Here is a 19,099-nt window from a genome sequence, read left to right as displayed (position 1 = left end):
ACATCACCTTGCACCAATAGGTTGAAAGTTACATGTTATTGACAGCCATCCTCCCAAAATGTGTTGTTGAGTGTGGCTTTTCTAAGACTCCTACTAAACACCAAAGACTGACCCTGAACTTCAGCAATGTAGCGGCAGAAGAGTGATGTGAGATTCCTGCAATTCATGGTCTTACCTTCCTCAGCCCCTCACCTCCACTTTTGCATGGAAAACTTATTCACACGCACACACCCTGCCTTGTAGAATTCTGCAGATCAAATAAGTCACTTCTGCTAGCCGCCATCCTACTGGACTAAGCACAGATGAGATGGAGGGAAGGGTTCTCCTTGAAAGGGCATAGAGGGGAATGAAATGAAACATGGTGGAGACCAGAAGGTAGCAAAGAGTACTGTGTCAAACAGGGGAGCATGAGCACTCCTCCACCTCCCACAACATTGTTAGAAACCTGCATCATCCATACAAGAATGATTTAACCAGTGTCCCAAAGCACACCTATGAAGGAGTGGGCATAAATACCTATTATTAAGAAGAGGTCACAAGTTACTTGTCGGGGACCCACAAGGTTTTTTTTTTTGCATTTTCTAAAGTCTAAGAATGGGGCAAAGGCTTCTTGTTTGCCCTAAAACCAGTGTTCTGAAATGCTTTTCCCATTTGCCTCTATTATATCAAGTACCAGCTAACTATAAGGGAGTCAGAACGATTTGGCTGTTCTGTCTCCTAACCTTTTGTGGGTCTTGTTGGTGAATTCATAGCACCAACAGACATTTTTTGGGATAGTTTCGCATTTTAGGAATACATGATCCATAACTGGTAATTTTGATAAGTGTTTGGTAAATGCATGGGCCAGGAAAACGGTGGACACAAAAACAGTAGCCAAATTGTAATACTCCTGGGTAAAAAATACAGTGGAAGGCTGCAGTAAGTAACATCTTCTGTGCTGTTGGAAAATCGGTTCACTAGCGTGGCTTTATAGTGCTTTTCTGGTTTGAATATGTTTATCCATGTCATGGTATCCAGTCACACTACATGAAAACATAAGAAGGGCCTTACAAAATTACGCAGGGGTCAGGACTCACATGGCTATATTTTCATCTTTGTGTACATTCCACTACTGACACTCAGGTTAAATTGCACCAAATGTGTCTAGTTTCAAAGAAAGGTCTCAGAGTCAATCAGACAAGGCTATCGATTCTTTTCCTAAAGCTCAACGTTCATAAAACCAAATTCCTTTTTTTTTCCCAAACCACATCAAAGCTTTTGCCTGCAATCGGATACTAAACTCAAACTCATTAAATCAAACCAATTATTGTGAGTAAAGCAATGTACATTGGTATCCTGACAACCGACTGTATGAAACTGGGTTACTGATTGAGGGGGGAAATCCTACTAAAACAGCAGCCACAATACTTTTCAGGGTGAAGTCAGAATCAAACCCCAGATTAACTTCTGGTAGCTTGGCACAAAGCAGGCTTAACTTGGAGGCATTGTGTAACGTATTTATTCAGCACTTCAAGCCTCAATAAAATGAAAACACAACTCGCAAAAATCCCAGGCCAATTTAGAATAATTGATAAAAATGTCATAAATTATTTGACACCAAAATGTTAAAAATCCAATCAGTAGAAAGTTTCAAGAAAAAATAGCGCCTAAATGCACAAAGCGGCAACTGTGGTTACCTGGTCATGGTGGACCAGGACAATGTCACAAGTTCGCGCTGACCATGATTGACATGGGTCAGATACAGGAACCAAGTTAGGCCGGCTGAACAAGAGTACTATAAATCCTGGTTGGGCGCATAGGAAGATTCTGTGTCAACGGTGCATCACACAGCTACGGGTCTGAGGACCTGCGATGAAAGATCTGCGTCATTGAGGATTCCATGGACGAAGGACTTGCAATGTGAAGTCTTGTGTCAAAGATGCATCATGTACCAGTAGTTCCGAAGAAGCTGCAAAGCTGCAATGGGATGTTTGGCACTGGGCATGCATCGCACTGCAGTGGTCCTGATGCGGCTGCGAGGAGATACGTTGTGCTGCATTGGTTCTGCTTACAGGACCACAGCTGGGCTAGCAGAGCACCTTCAAGCCTACTTCAAATGGTCCAGGACTGGGGTGGCACCACCTGGCGGGTAAGGATCTACTAGAGCATTTTCTTCCTTCGCTGGAATCCATGCCCGATGAAGTCTACGGATCTTTGGGCCCAGCATAAGGATGTGGAAAAACATACAACAATTTCACTGTAGACTACATTACACAGTATGACCAATGTGGCTATACAAGGAAAACTCCAGTCAGGAACAAAGTTGAGGGGTTTTATTACAAATTTAAGCTCAGTCATGTAAACAATTCTCAAGACAGTTATAAAAATATAGTATCAAAAAGGGCTGACAAAGGGAACCAAATAGGTTCAGGCGAACTAACATAAAGAGAACTAATCACTCAACAAAGGCAACAAAGAACATCAATAAAATTATCTGATGGACAGAAAACAAGTATTGCTCAGATTTAATAAGAATTAAGGCAATTCAAATCATCAAGGTTCAGCTAGTTTGGGTAAGGGAAAATGCTACAGATTAGCTAATTAGGGAATAACATGCTGGGCGGAACACATGCGGGCAAAAGACTAAAAGGGCAAAAAGAATTTGAAAAGTAGTAATCTCTGGCAACTGGTCACTAATGCAAAAAGTAAGTAAAAATGGAAAGCATCAGCATATCAGAAGCTCAGTAAATAGTTGTCTTCTTTGGGTTAGGGAGGCATCTCTAAGTCCAAGTAAGGCATTTCAAAGGTGCAGGGACAGAAGATGGTACCTCTGAGTCCAAGGGATTCAGCATTCAGTGAAGGATGACAGGAACGATTCTGAATCTAGTCTATCTGAGCATCAGCATATTAACGTTCACAGAGTAAGATGATTAGTCAGTTCAACAGTCCACCCGACGTTGAAGGGACAACATCCAATGCAACTCCAGCTTGAATCATTGGTAAGGTTTTTCATGTTTGTCATGAGAATGGTGTCCATCTGTATTCTTCCACCCAACATTGAAACAAATGATCTATACTGTCAGTCCACAGTCCTGAATATTCCATCCTCATGAAGTACTTATTAAACTAACTATATATAAAAAAGGCATCTATTACCAAGATAGTTTTCTCATGGGAATAGAGTCTGGTACAAAGGGGAAAACAGCACTAATAATGCGGTCAATGCAACTATATGCATTGACCACACTGCCGTTACCATGCATATGCATTTAATACACATGCGCTTCCCCGCATATGTGTGGTAAGTGTAGAGAGTGAGCAGTCGGGCGGAAGAAAGGAAGCAAGCAGGAAGAAGCAGTGACCAGAGGAGAGAGGTAAGTGGGGCCTGGGTTGGGGAGGGAGGGTTGTGGTAGTTTTTAGGATAGGGTGGGCGATCGGGGTAGGTTTTAGGGCAAAATAGGTTTTCGGGTTTAGGGCAGGGCAGTGGGATGGGGTAGTTTTTAAGGCCAGGGTGGAGTAGGTTTTAGGACAGGGTAGGTTTTAGGGTTTAGAGCTGGGGGTCGGGTAATTTTTAGGACAGAGCGGGGTAGGCTTTAGGACAGAGCAGAGGAGTTTTGGGGGTTTAGGGTGGGTGGGTCAGGCAGAGTTTAGGACAGGACAGTGTAGGATTTAGGGCAGGGGGTCGGTCATTTTTAGGACAGGGCGGGTAGGTTTTAGGACAGGGTAGGTTTTAGGGCGGGGGTCAGGGTAGTTCTTAGGACAGCGCGGGGTAGGTTTTAGGACAGGTGTTGGGTAGGTTTTAGGGTGAAGTGGGGTTAGTTTTTAGGACAGGGTAGGTTTTAGGGTTTAAGGCGGGGGATCAGGGTAGTTTTTAGGACAGCGTGGGATAGGTTTTAGGACAAGAGTAGGCTCGGTTTTAGGGTGAAGGCGGGGGTCGGTACTCTTTACAATAGGGTGGGGTAGGTTTTAGGGTTTAGAGCGGGGTCAGGTAGTTTTTAGGACAGCGCAGGGTAGGTTTTAGGACAGGAGTAGGGTAGGTTGTAGGGTAAAGGCGGGGGGTCCGGGTAGTTTTTATGGTGGGGTAGGTTTTAGGACAGGGTAGGTATTAGGGTTTAGGGCGGGGGTCAGGGTAGTTTTTAGGACAGCGCAGGGTAGGTTTTAGGACAGGAGTAGGGTAGGTTTTTAGGGTGAAGGCAGGGGTCGTGGGTAGGATTTAGGACAGGGTAGGGTTTAGAGTGGGGGTCGGGTAGTTTTTAGGACAGAGCAGGGTAGGTATTAGGACAGGGCAGGTTTTAGGGTTTAGGGTGGGGTGGGGGGTCGGGTAGTTTTCAGGACACAGCAGGGTACGGTTTGGGAAGGGTAGGGTTTAGGGTGAAGGATTTAGGGTGAAGGTGGGATCGGGGTCATTTTTAGGACAGGGTGGGGAGTAGGTTGTAGGATTCAGGGTGGGGCAGGGGGATGGGGTAGTTTTTAGGACAGGGCGGGGTAGGTTTTGGGACAGGGCAAGGTAGCTTTTAGGGTTTAGGCTGAAGGCAGGGGGTTGCGGTAAGTTTTAGGACAGTGCATGGTAGGTTTTAGGGTTCAGGATGGGGCTCGGGTAGTTTTTAGGAAAGGGTGGGGTAGCTTTTAGGACAGGGTAAGTTTTAGGGCTTAAGGTGGGGTGGAGGGGGCTGGGTAGTTTTTAGGACAAGGCAGGGTAGGTTTTAGATCAGGGCCGCTTTTAGGATTTGGGGTGGGGAGGTGTCGTTTTTAAGACAGGGCAGGTTAGATTTTAGGGTTTAGGGAGGGGGGGTCGGGTAGTTTTTATGGTAGCTTTTAGGTTTCAGGGATTGGGTGAGGACGGGAGTAGTTTTTAGGGCAGGGAAGGGTTATTTTTGGGCCAGGGTAGGTTTTACGGTTTAGGGCGGGGTAGGTTTTAGGACTGGTGGGGTTGTTTTTAGGCCAGGGTAGGTTTTAGAGTGTAGGGCAGGGTGGGGGGGTGGTCAGGATAGTTTTTAGGAAAGTTTGTGACAGGTTTTAGGAGAGGGCAGGGTAGGCCAGGGTTAGGGCTCTAGGCAGGGGTTGGAAAGGGCAGTATTAAGGGCTTGGGCAGGTGGAGTTTGATGTCAGGTTTAGGGGGCAGGGCAGGGGAGAATTTACCATGCATGTTACTTTACCAAACATGCTTTCACAACTAAATTTGTTGTAAAGGCATGCATGGTAAAGACGCGATCATTGTAAAGACCGCGTTGTAAAGGCTTGCATTGTAAACACATTTGTTGTTCCATCATACATCCATACAAAGGTACACGTTGGCAAGATGACTTAACATTTTCTGCACAGTCACAAATACATGGCCTTGCAGGCCTCACTTAAGCTAATGCAAGTGAATTTAAACAGCACATTAATACATTCAAATAAAACACAAATAAATATGCAACCTACAAATTCAATATTCAAAAATCTTCACTAACATTAATTTCCATTAATGCGGCGCAGGTCTGCATTTCTCTATTTTTGTATACAAATTAACCCCTTTGCTGGCAGGCCTTTTCCTCCTCAGGTGCCAGGCCTTTTTTTTGGCTATTTGGTGCAGTTTGTGCTTAGGCCCTCATAACTTTTTGTCCGCATTAGCTACCCATGCCATATTTGCGTTTTTTTTTTCCCAACATCCTAGGGATTCTATAGGTCCCCAGAGTTTGTGGGTTCCGCTGGAGGAGACCAAGAAATTAGCCAAAATACAGCAAAAATTTCATTTTGAAAAAAAAAAAAAAAAATTTGAAAATAGGGCTGCAAAAGGTGGCTTGTTTTTTTCCACTGAAAATGGCATTAACAAAGGGTTTGCAGTGCTAAGATCGCCAACTTTTAGGAACAGCCAGACTTGAATCAGAAAACTACATTTTTAAACACAATTTTGGTGTTTTACTGGGACATACCCCATTTTTACTATTTTTTGTGCTTTTAGCCTCCTTCCGGTTAGTGACAGAAATGGGTGTGAAACTAATGCTGGATGCCAGAAAGCTAAACATTTCTGCAAAATAGACAACATTGTGAATTCAGCAAGGGATCATTTGTGTAGATCCTACAAAGTTTTCCTACAGAAAATAACAGCTAAAATTAAAAAAATATTGAAATTGAGGTAAAAAATAGCCATTTCTCTCCACTTTTTACTCTGTAACTTTTTCCTGCAATGTCAGTTTTTTTAAAGCAATATACTTTTACCTCTGCTGGACTCTTCTGGTTGCGGGGATATATAGGGCTTGTGGGTTCACCAAGAACCCTAGATATCCAGAGCCTTGCGATGGGTTTTCATTCTATCCTGGGTATACAGCAATTAATTTGGTGAAATATAAAGAGTGGGAAAATAGGTATCAAGGAAACCTTTGTATTTCGAAACTGGGCACAAGATGAGGTGTTGAGAAGCAGTGGTTATTTGCACATCTCTGAATTCCTGGGCCCCCATACTAGCATGTGAATTACAGTGCATTTTGCGAATAGACGTCTTTTTTACACACACTTACATTTGGAAGGCAAAAATATAGAGAAAGAAAAGGGGCAATAACACTTGTTCTTTTAATCTGTGTTCCCCCAAGTCTCCCAATAAAAATGGTACCTCACTTGCATGGGTAGGCCTAATGCCCACGACGGGAAACGCAACATGGACACATCACATTTTTACAATGACATCTGATGTGTTTTTTGGCCTCTAACTCAGCCGACATCTAGGGAAACCTACCAAACCTGTGCATTTTCAAAAACTAGCCACCTAGGGAAATCCACGATGGGGTGTATTGTGGGGCTCTCACCAGGTTCTGTTACCCAGAAACCTTTGTAAACCTCAAAATGTGGCCAAAAAACACTTTTTCCTCACATTTTGGTGACAAAGTTCTGGAATCTGACAGGAGCCACAAATTTCTTCCACCCAGCATTCCTCCAAGTCTCCCGATACAAATGTACCTCACTTGTGTGGGTAGGCCTAGTGCCCACAAAAAGAAATGCCCCAAAACACTATGTGGGCACATCAAAATTATCAAAAACAAAACTACCTGTTTTTTGCTGGGGGGGATGGGGGCACCTGCTTTTTTGGTCCAGGGCTCAGCAGCCAAAGAGGGAAACCTACCAAACCCAAACATTTCTGAAAACTAGACACCCAAGGAAGTCCAGGGAGGTGTCATTTGCGTGGATCGCCCAGTGTTTTCTTACCCAGAATCCTCAGCAAACCGCAAATGTAGCTAAAAAAGAAAATCTAATTTTTCCCACATTTATGTGTGTGATCACCGCACCGGGACAAATTTCCTGCCACCCATTGTTCCCCTCAGTCTCCTGGTAAAAATGATACCTCACTTGTTAGGTAGGCCAAGTGCCTGTGACAGTGAAGAGCCAAAAACATGTCAAAATTGAGGGGGAACCAAAGCGGGTCCAAAAGGGCATTTCTGAAAAAAAAAAACATTTTTAGGCTGACAAGTGGGGCAGAATTTTTATCGGTTTAGATGTGACAATGCTGGGTGGTAGGAATTTTGTGGATTCCTGCAGATTCGGGAAGGTTCCATCACAAAAATGTGTGATTTCCAGCAAAGTTGGAGGTTTGCAGGACATTGTGAGTAAGAAAATGGTGCGGGTGCATGTGAAGCACACCACCCTGTACTCACCCAGATGTTTAGTTTTCAGATGTGTCTAGGTCTTGTAGCTTTTTCTACATGGCAGCGTCCAAAAGTCCAAAAAGTGCAGCCCTCACCATTCCAAGTGTGGCAATTTTGAGAGTTAGACAGGCTCTCATCGCTGAAATGTAAAACCAAAACACAAAATAATAAAATGTCCTCTTGTTTGCCGTGGGATAAGATGTTTTAGTGCGCGGGGGAGAGCTGAAAGACTGTTACCCCCTTCAGTTGGGGTGCCCATACCGGTTGGTAGCTAGCACCACACTTTTTTTTTTTTTTTTTTTTAATCCCTGGCTTCTAGTAGGTTTTCGGCCCCCTACGGGGAGTGAATCAGGGGTAATTGCCCCGTCTGCCCACCAGTGGGCTGAACAACTTTGGCCTGATTTATTTGAAGTGGGGGTATTGCCATACCCCCACCTTCTTTTTTTTTTTTTTTTTTTTTTTTTTTTTTTTTTTAAGAAAAAAAAATATCTTCTCTGGTGGGCTTTCTGCTCCCCTTGTGGGCAGCTGGGCCTTCCAAAAATAGGCCGATCTGCCCCCAAGGGGAGCAAATATGGCTGACAGTAATGTACCCCCATGGGGAGTGTTGGACTTTTGCTTATGCAGGGTCATCCCCAGTCTTTTTGCCTCCTGCCTCCTATTTTTTTCTGACCTGTCGCTGTTGGCTATTGAACTCTGAGCACTTTCCCACTGCTAACCAGTGCTAAAGTGCATATGCTCTCTGTGTGAAATTGTATGTGATTGGTTTATCCATGATTGGCATATTTGATTTACTAGTAAGTCCCTAGTAAGGTGCACTAGAGGTGCCCAGGGCCTGTAAATCAAATGCTACTAGTGGGCCTGCAGCACTGGTTGTGCCACCCACATAAGTAGCTCTGTAATCATGTCTCAGACCTGCCACTGCAGTGTCTGTGTGTGTATTTTTACACTGTAAATTCGACTTGGCAAGTGTACCCACTTGCCAGGCCTAAACCTTCCCTTTTCTTACATGTAAGGCACCCCTAAGGTAGGCCCTAGGTAGCCCCAAGGGCAGGGTGCAGTGTATGGATAAGGTAGGACATATAGTAATGTGGTTTATATGTCCTGACAGTGAAATACTGCTAAATTCGTTTTTCACTGTTGCAAGGACTGTCTCTCTCATAGGATAATATGGGGGCTACCTTTAAATATGATTAAAGCGTAGATTCCCCTAGAGAGTAGATGGACACGTGGAGTTTGGGGTCCCTGAGCTCACAATTTAAAAATACATCTTTTAGTAAAGTTGATTTTAAGATTGTGCGTTTGAAAATGCCACTTTTAGAAAGTGAGCATTTTCTTGCTTAAACCATTCTGTGACTCTGCCTTGTTTGTGGATTCCCTGTCTGGGTCAGTTTGACAGTTGGGTTGTTTTTCACCTCACACCAGACAGTGACACAAAGGGAGCTGGGGTGTAACCTGCATTTCCTGATTAGCCATCTCTGCTAGGAGGGAGGGGTGGAGTGGTCACTCTCATCTGAAAGGACTGTGCCTGCCTCTAACAATGTCGGCTCCAACCCCCTGGTGTGTGTCTGAGGCCTTGCCTGGGCAAGGCAGGATTTCACAAGTAGGTGTGAGTCCCCTTTGAAGAAAGGTGACTTCAAAGACTAAAATGGGTATAAGAAGGGCACCCAAATCTACAGACTTTAGAAACACTTCTGGAACCAAGAGGAACCTCTGCCTGGAGAAGAGCTGATAGCTGAGGAAAACGTGCTGCCCTGCCTGTGACTGTGCTTTGTGGAGCTTTCCTGCAGTGCTGCTTCTGCCAGAGTAAGAGGGCAAAGACTGGACTTTGTGTGCCTTCCATCTTGAAGAAGAAATCTCCAAGGGCTTGATGTAGAGCTTGCCTCCTGTTGTTGAAGTCTCAGGGATAGCAAAGACTTCTTCCTGCCAGCACCTGGAGTCTCTGGAGAGACCCCTACTCTGCTCTGTGGTGCCCTTCCAGTTCCTGGGACCCTGAAAGGAGAGGCTGGTAGCCTAAGGACAAAAATACACGCCCCGAGCGCCGTGCGGAGAAAAGATCGACGCGAATCCGCTCGCGGCTGAGAAAACGACGCGACGCCGGTTCCGCAGCTGAGGAACGACGCCGCAGGAAACGCGACCGAAGAACCGACGCCCGGAGCAGGAGAAACGACGCGCAGCATCGCTGACGGAGGCTGAGAGATCGCACCCTGCGCCGCGGGACTTTCGGATCGTCGTGTGGCTGGCTTTTTCAACACGCACCGCCGTGCCGAGTTGTTTTCGACGCACACAGCCGTGCAGGGTTACTTTCGACGCACACCGCCCGTGCGGGGTTATTTTTGACGCAAACCAGGTACATTTTCACGCTAGCAGCGCTAGTGTGGTGTTACAACTACCTAAAGACTCTTTTTATTTTAAACCTTTAAAAAAATCATAACTTGACTTGTGTATGTTGGATTTTTGTCGTTTTGGTCTTGTTTTGTCTAGATAAATATTTCCTATTTTTCTAAACTGGTGTTGTCATTTTGTAGTGTTTTCATTAAGTTACTGTGTGTGTTGGTACAAATACTTTACGCCCAGCACTCTGAGGTTAAGCCTACTGCTCTGCCAAGCTACCAAGGGGGTAAGCAGGGGTTAGCTGAGGGTGATTCTCTTTTATCCTAACTAGAGTGAGGGTCCTTGCTTGAACAGGGGGTAACCTGACTGTCAACCAGAGACCCCATTTCTAACATTGGTGACCAGCGGTCGGGATTGGACTTGTATTTGTACTTGACATACAGTAATTAAGTGTACACTACTGTTTTGATCTCAGACCACTACGTGACCACATACTACTTGTTTGGTGATCTTTTGATTTTTCTCTTAAGGACTCTTTTTATTCTACTTCCATGATTTTGCTGATCCCTTGACTGATTCTTTTTACTTCATTGGGAAATTATTTTTTTCTGCCTTTTGGAACTTCGCACTTGTGACCATCATGTCTCAATCTGGAGATGCAACAGCTGGAGCTGTGTTTGAAATGGAGAAACTGAAGGAGTACTCAGTAGCTCAATTGAAACAGTTCCTTAAAGATCTTGACTGTCCCACTGAGAGCTCCACCAGGGAGGGGGAGCTGCAACAGGCACAGAGGGCTTGGGTGACAATCAAGAAGGCTGGAGGGCACACAGAGGAGGAGAATGTGGGTGGGGAAGTGCAGAGGATACACAGTGGTGTAGTGGAGGTACCTGTTACGCCTGGGGGGAGGGTCCCCAGGAGGGGTAGCAGGGTGTCATCCAAGGGTCTGACTCCTAAAGAGTTACAGGACAGACAGGCAGAAAGGGTTCGCCGGTTGGAGGCAGAAAAGTTGAGGATGCAAAGGGAGTGTGACAAGTGGGAAAGGGACTTCGAGATACAAAGGATGATTTATGCTTACAAGCTTAACTTGAAACCGCTGGAAGTCATGAGGGCTGAGTCCAGCTGGAATGGTGGCAGCAACAATTGTATATCCAGTGCTGCTGAAGAAGTGCACATGCCCAGAGATGTGGTGCCCTACTTGAAGGAGGCAGTTAACACACACCAGGAGGTTCAGGGGTATGAGGTAGCTCCAGTGATGCACAGGGTCCCTGAGGTGGATTGGGGAACTGGCATGGGGAGTCATATTCCTACTGGTGGGAGGGACACTCTACTGACTCTAGGTGAGAGTGACAGGGAGAGGGGTTCCCCCCAGGTAGAAGTCCTGGTTATGGAGTGTGAAAACATCCCAGAAGAGTGTGGGTTGAGTGTCAGGGACAGTCAGGTACTGTCTCACCAGTCTCAGAAGGGTGATGTGGGGTGCTTTTCCAAAGCAGAGTCACTGGATGGTTGGGTGAAGGGTACTTTGGTTAATTCATGTAAGGGGCTGAGTGATGTAATTGCTGTAGAGCATATGTCTAGTCCTTATTTTCCAGAGCTACGCCAACACCAGGTGGAGTGTGAGTTCTCTGACCCCAGGGAGCTTACAATGGAGGCAGACCTCTTGGTGAGTACCAGAGAGTCTGAAGAGGCATTTGGGGGTGCTCCTGAGAGGAGTGGTCTAGGTATTTCCCAACCAGGTGAGGTAGGGAAGGATTGTAGTGTCCCAGGTAGGTCCCAGTGTAGTGGGATGGGTGAGGGACCCCATGTCCAGTCTCTGAGGAGAGGGAATGGGGATGGGCTGAGGTCCAAGGTGCCCGAGATCCGGTCCCAGGTCCTGAAGGGTTCCATGAGGGAACACCAGGAGGGGAGCCTAGCCTGTACCATAGGGCCATCTGTTGAGGGAGACCCCACAGTGTCAGGAGAACTTGGGGGGGCGGCTGTAGCCAGCGTCCCACCAGTTCTGGTGTCTGGCAGTACCACTCCTAGTGAGGGGGTGCAGAAGTCCAGACAGAGGGTTGAGAGGGGGTTGCGGACCCCAGTGGAGAACCTGGAGGGTCAGGGGTCAGCTCTGAGAGCAGAGCCCCCCAGGAATGACCTTGGTAAGACCATTTCGGGGTTGGGGGGAATCCAGACTCTGTCAGATGGGCAGAGGTCAGGAGACCTGCGCCAGCCAGACTCTTGTGTGGCCCTTGGGGACAGTGTGTCCCTTGAGGGGGGTAAGTGTGCCCCCCTGGAAGTCCTGGTGTGCCAGGCAGTGGTTCAACCGCAGGGTGGTGACCCTGGGTTGGATGACCAGGTTCAGAGGGTAAACTCTGACCTGGTGGGGGGTAGGTATGCCCCCCAGGAAGTCCTGGGTTGCCAGGCAGTGGTCCAGTCTGTGGGTACAGACCCTGGACTGGAGGATCAGGTGCAGGGGGTAAACCCTGACCTGAAGGGGTGGGCGGTTTGCCCAATCACCCCCCCTGGTGTGACTTCAAGGGGTACTCTCCCTGAGGGGGGGGGGGTGCAGAACCCTGAGAGTAGGGACAGGGGAGAAAGAGCCTCACCCCTGGCCCCAGTGCAATCTAAGGGTACAGACCCTGGATTGGAAGGCCAGGTTCATGGTGTCATCCCTGACCTGGTGGAAGAGAGAGTGGTCAAAGGGTGCCAGGCACCTGGGGCTACCGCCCCCCACTCTCCACAGTCACAGTGGTTAGAGAGGCCTGAGGTCGGGCTCTCATCCCTGACAGTTGTCAGGGGTCACCGTGGCTTGCTGTCCTGGTGGACAGAGTTGCCCCTGGGGGGGGGGATGAGAGTCACACCCCGGGGGTGGAGTGGGCAACACCACTGTGTTGGCCCTGGTGGTACTATCTGCCCATTGCAATTCATCTGTGAGCAAAGTAAAGTTAGGTGCTGCACAGATGGTGTCTGTAGATGTGGAGAAGGGTTCCCCATGGGTTAGCTTAGTGGGCCCTGAGAGTATGGACAGAGGGATCCAACTGGAGTCAGGAAGGCGTAGAACTGGAACATGCACCTGCTGTTGTGGGCCTGGGTCCTTGTTCTATCGCCCCAATCAGGGAAGTACATCAAGGTATTGATTGTTCTCCCCTGGCTTTAGGCTGGTAGGTGGTCGTGTTGGACTTTTGCTTATGCAGGGTCATCCCCAGTCTTTTTGCCTCCTGCCTCCTATTTTTTTCTGACCTGTCTCTGTTGGCTATTGAACTCTGAGCACTTTCCCACTGCTAACCAGTGCTAAAGTGCATATGCTCTCTGTGTGAAATTGTATGTGATTGGTTTATCCATGATTGGCATATTTGATTTACTAGTAAGTCCCTAGTAAGGTGCACTAGAGGTGCCCAGGGCCTGTAAATCAAATGCTACTAGTGGGCCTGCAGCACTGGTTGTGCCACCCACATAAGTAGCTCTGTAATCATGTCTCAGACCTGCCACTGCAGTGTCTGTGTGTGTATTTTTACACTGTAAATTCGACTTGGCAAGTGTACCCACTTGCCAGGCCTAAACCTTCCCTTTTCTTACATGTAAGGCACCCCTAAGGTAGGCCCTAGGTAGCCCCAAGGGCGGGGTGCAGTGTATGGATAAGGTAGGACATATAGTAATGTGGTTTATATGTCCTGACAGTGAAATACTGCTAAATTCGTTTTTCACTGTTGCAAGGACTGTCTCTCTCATAGGATAATATGGGGGCTACCTTTAAATATGATTAAAGCGTAGATTCCCCTAGAGAGTAGATGGACACGTGGAGTTTGGGGTCCCTGAGCTCACAATTTAAAAATACATCTTTTAGTAAAGTTGATTTTAAGATTGTGCGTTTGAAAATGCCACTTTTAGAAAGTGAGCATTTTCTTGCTTAAACCATTCTGTGACTCTGCCTTGTTTGTGGATTCCCTGTCTGGGTCAGTTTGACAGTTGGGTTGTTTTTCACCTCACACCAGACAGTGACACAAAGGGAGCTGGGGTGTAACCTGCATTTCCTGATTAGCCATCTCTGCTAGGAGGGAGGGGTGGAGTGGTCACTCTCATCTGAAAGGACTGTGCCTGCCTCTAACAATGTCGGCTCCAACCCCCTGGTGTGTGTCTGAGGCCTTGCCTGGGCAAGGCAGGATTTCACAAGTAGGTGTGAGTCCCCTTTGAAGAAAGGTGACTTCAAAGACTAAAATGGGTATAAGAAGGGCACCCAAATCTACAGACTTTAGAAACACTTCTGGAACCAAGAGGAACCTCTGCCTGGAGAAGAGCTGATAGCTGAGGAAAACGTGCTGCCCTGCCTGTGACTGTGCTTTGTGGAGCTTTCCTGCAGTGCTGCTTCTGCCAGAGTAAGAGGGCAAAGACTGGACTTTGTGTGCCTTCCATCTTGAAGAAGAAATCTCCAAGGGCTTGATGTAGAGCTTGCCTCCTGTTGTTGAAGTCTCAGGGATAGCAAAGACTTCTTCCTGCCAGCACCTGGAGTCTCTGGAGAGACCCCTACTCTGCTCTGTGGTGCCCTTCCAGTTCCTGGGACCCTGAAAGGAGAGGCTGGTAGCCTAAGGACAAAAATACACGCCCCGAGCGCCGTGCGGAGAAAAGATCGACGCGAATCCGCTCGCGGCTGAGAAAACGACGCGACGCCGGTTCCGCAGCTGAGGAACGACGCCGCAGGAAACGCGACCGAAGAACCGACGCCCGGAGCAGGAGAAACGACGCGCAGCATCGCTGACGGAGGCTGAGAGATCGCACCCTGCGCCGCGGGACTTTCGGATCGTCGTGTGGCTGGCTTTTTCAACACGCACCGCCGTGCCGAGTTGTTTTCGACGCACACAGCCGTGCAGGGTTACTTTCGACGCACACCGCCCGTGCGGGGTTATTTTTGACGCAAACCAGGTACATTTTCACGCTAGCAGCGCTAGTGTGGTGTTACAACTACCTAAAGACTCTTTTTATTTTAAACCTTTAAAAAAATCATAACTTGACTTGTGTATGTTGGATTTTTGTCGTTTTGGTCTTGTTTTGTCTAGATAAATATTTCCTATTTTTCTAAACTGGTGTTGTGTCATTTTGTAGTGTTTTCATTAAGTTACTGTGTGTGTTGGTACAAATACTTTACGCCCAGCACTCTGAGGTTAAGCCTACTGCTCTGCCAAGCTACCAAGGGGGTAAGCAGGGGTTAGCTGAGGGTGATTCTCTTTTATCCTAACTAGAGTGAGGGTCCTTGCTTGAACAGGGGGTAACCTGACTGTCAACCAGAGACCCCATTTCTAACAGGGAGTGACCCTTGCACAAGGGGATGCGCCTGCAAACAAAATACACACACTCCAATCCCTGGTGCCTGAGTGGTTTCTGCCCCCCCCCGGGGGGCAGATATGCCTAATAGAAATAGGTTGATCTGCCCCCGGGGGGGTAGAAATGGCCTGAAATAAATTTGCCCCTCCAGGGGAACGACCCTTGCCTAAGGGGTCTCTCCCCTTGCAGGAAATTGACACAAAAAAAATAAAAATCCCTTGTGTCTAGTGGTTTCTGCTTCCCTTTGGGGCAGACTGACCTAAGACAAATTGGCTGATCTGCCCCCCAGGGGGCAGAAATGTCTGAAAATAAAATTGCCCTCCAGGGGAGCGACCCTTGCCTAAGGGGTCGCTCCCATCTGTAAAAAAAAAAGGCCCTGGTGCCTAGTGGTTTCTGCTTCCCTTGGGGGCAGATTTGCCAAATTAAAATAGGCCAGTCTGCCCCCAAGGGGGGCAGAAATGGCTTAAAAAAATCCCCCCCCCAGGGGAGCGACCCTTGCCCAAGGTGCCGCTCCCCATTTTCATATATATATAAAAAAAAAATTTTAAAAATGGTGTCTAGTGGTTTGTGCCCCCTCTGGGCCAGATTGGCCTAAAATAGGCCGGTCTGCCCTCAAGGGGGCAGAAACGGCCAAAAAACAACTTGCCCACAGGGAAGCGACCCTTGCCTAAGATGTCGCTCCCCACACAAAAAAAAAAAAAAAAATTATCACTAGAGTCAGAGCGTCCTAATTTAAATAGGTACTAAAATTTCAGCTACATCAGCTCACAGCCGAGAGAGTCCAGGTGCTGGGTTCAAGGTGGTTGGAGCCTTTTATGTCCTTTAGGATTTGATCTGGAGGCCAGCCCACTAGCCCTTGATGTTACTATGGTGGTCCTGGGTTCAAGATTCAGGTTCAATCCTATCACCTGGGCAGCAGCCTTTCTTGCAGATCCACAGAGCAGTCCTTCTGAGTCTTCCACGGATTCACAGGCATACTAAAGAGTTGAGTCTGAGGGTCCATTATTTATATCAGGTGCCCACTTTGAAATAGAAGGTGGTTCTGGGGGTTTCCACCCCCGAAAGTGCTCGGACTTTCCTGCCGCTCTGCCCTGGCTGCAGCTTGTCTGAGGTGACAATAGCCTAGTGTCAAACCCGTAGGGAGTGTGCCCAGGTAGAGCTTTTGTAAAGTAGAGTGGTAGATGACAGCTCCTCCCACACATGAAGTCAGAGATGGTCCATCTTGCTAGCCCCTATGCTTTTTGTCTTACTGTCTGGGAGCAATGCACAAGGACCAACTACGATGTTGACCTAGTGATGTGACCCAGGAAACAGGCTGCAACCCAATGTTATCCTATGAGACAACAAGTTTTCACTACCAGGACATGTAAAACTTAAAGGTACATGTCCAACTCTTTAAATACACTGCACCCTGCCCTCTGGACTGTTTAGGGCCTACCCTAGGGTTGACTTATGTATTAAAAAGGGAAGTTTGAACCAGTGGCATAACTAAACTTTAGGAGGCCCCCTGCAAAGTAGCCAAAGGGCCCCCCACAAACCTGGACCCAGTCAGGGGCCTGCCGCCCCTGCACAGTGTTCTGTGCTGAGGGACTCCCTTGGAGCTCGGGGGCTCCCCCGCACCACGGGTCCTTCTGGGGTCTTTGTTACACCACTGGTTTGAGCCTGGCCAAAAGGTTTATTATGCCGGTCGAAATGGCAGTTTAAAGCTGCACACAGGCTGCAATGGCTGGCCTGAGACAATGTTTTACAGGGCTCCCTAAGTGGGTGATTCAATCAATACTGCAGGCCTACGTGTAGCAAATAATTTACAGAGCCCTGGTTACAACTTAAGAAGGGACTTGCAAGTAAATGAAATATGCAATCTGGTATAAGCCAATCCTACCATGTATAGTGGAGTGAGCACAAGCACTTCAGCACTGGTTAGCAGCGGTAAAGGACACAGAGTCCTAAGGACTACATGAACTAATTTTAGCAAACGTTGAGGGCAAAAGGCAAAATGTTTGGGGGTTACCCTGCACAGAGAGCCCCGTACAACTCCAACTATCACTATAAGCATATACTAACACCTTCACAAAAACTCTCAATGGCAGTTGTGCACAATTCAAAGCATTAAATATCTGGTTTCTGAACAAAAACTATAGGAAGTTGTCCAGTCCTTAGTTCTGTCTATATTGGACTGTAGAACTAACCTTCCAACTGGTATTCCAAATGGAAAGCCTGACTGAACTAACAAGTGTTCTAAACGCAAAAACGAGAGAAGTCACAGACACGAAAAAGACGGATCAAAACTAACACTACTAAGATTTCAGGACTGGATTACAAAGAGAAACGCTGCACATTAGGGATAGCATTCATGACATAAAGCCATACACTACTGTATAAACTCCCCGACCTACCTAGTACAGAAACTAAAAAACAGATACTAAGAAACAAAGGACTGTTGCTGGAAATACCTACATTGAATTCAAAACAAGCAAAAAAGGTATTTATCGATTTGGCACTGAGAATCTAGAATAACATGCCCACAAGTAAAGACTTACTGTCCAACCGATAAACTATCCTGTGAATTGACACTGCAGTTTTACCGTTTATTTTAGTTGACCCTCAATACCAGATTTCGCTGGTTGCATACTTTGTCAAGGCAAGCCTTTCAAAATGTATTCTTATTCAAATGCATGGCTTACTAGCAATATGGGATAAGTGCATAATTTGTTTCGATGGTTGCGGGTTTCGGGCGACAGCATTCAATTTCTGGGGACTTGGTTTTATTTTTCTCGGCAGACTTCGACCCAGAGGAAGAGCTAGAAAGGCAGAAACGGGATATATGAGAAAGAGAAAAGTAGGAAACCTGGGAAAGGGAGAGGCGAGCGATTAAATAGAAGCTTCTATGTGAGATAAAGAGACAGGAACTGCAGAGTGGTAAGAGGCATGAGGTGGAACCAGAATTATACAGCCGTGACATTGGGAAACGACACGATTGGGCTGGGCCGTTTACGCATTCATTCATTTATTTGTTTATTTATTAATTATTTATTTATCTTACAAATTGAGCATTCACTGGGATAGGCTTTTCTAGCAGTTCAGTCACTAGCTGAAGAGTTGCTACAGGGTGCATTACTATTGGGAGAGGTGTAAAATTAAATTCATAGAAATGTTTATTATGGTTTTGTTTTTTAACCACCGTCATACTTCGTCTAAGTATAAGGTAAAACCCGGAGCCCACGGTGGCGCTGACAATTTCATGTTTTAAATTGTTAGTAAATATTTTATTCTTCTTCAACCCTGAAACAGGCAAGTGTTTTTGCTAGTCAGAACTCTGTCCAGGCGGGAAGCGGCTTGCCTTTCTCCTGCCTAAACAGTGAAAGCCGAGTTCCAGTTTGGCTCAAATCCTCGGAGGACTTGGACAAATGTTCCAAAGGTAACTGTGCTATTGCTGTTTTAATTAATTAGTGCCACTTTTTCATTAGCATGTCATTCTGTTGCTTTCTTTGATTTAGTTTACATAAATAATTAGTTATAAATGTCTCTTATACGGATCCAATATATTGGGCACTTCCCACAAAGCCAGCTATTTCAGAGCAGTGAATAACCAGCGTTTGAAGCCTATGTTCTGGTGGGCACTGTTCCGCTGCCTGTGAAAGCCTTCAGAGACCTGATGGAGGTGATGGGATGGCAGGTTATGGTCCATTATCTCCCCTGCCTTCTTCTGCCTCTAACTTTTCACACATTCACACACTTCTGGAGTGGCGAGTGAATATCAAGTATCATCAGTTGCCACAACCTTTTCCTTCCAGTCTACACACCATATATTAGAAAGGGGCCTGCACTTGGCATCCCATCTTTTAATCCTGCACCCCTCTCCTCAGAGAGCAGTTCTA

At 46.7% G+C, this 19,099-nt stretch overlaps 1 protein-coding gene across 8 annotated transcripts in view; it reads left to right on the top strand.

Moving 5' to 3' along the window:
- OSBPL3 (oxysterol binding protein like 3) overlaps positions 1-19,099 on the top strand; it is a 911,347-nt gene that overhangs the window by 532,153 nt on the left and 360,095 nt on the right. For all 8 annotated transcript variants that reach the window (XM_069211408.1, XM_069211401.1, XM_069211406.1 and 5 more), the window contains one exon: positions 18,513-18,639. In XM_069211408.1, coding sequence (XP_069067509.1) covers positions 18,513-18,639 — 127 coding nt within the window. The remainder of the gene's footprint in view (positions 1-18,512; positions 18,640-19,099) is intronic.

Source organism: Pleurodeles waltl, chromosome 10, assembly GCF_031143425.1.
Source record: "Pleurodeles waltl isolate 20211129_DDA chromosome 10, aPleWal1.hap1.20221129, whole genome shotgun sequence".
NCBI lineage: Eukaryota > Metazoa > Chordata > Amphibia > Caudata > Salamandridae > Pleurodeles > Pleurodeles waltl.
Note: the sequence above shows the minus strand (reverse complement) of the source record. Positions and strands in the feature narration are given on the sequence as shown.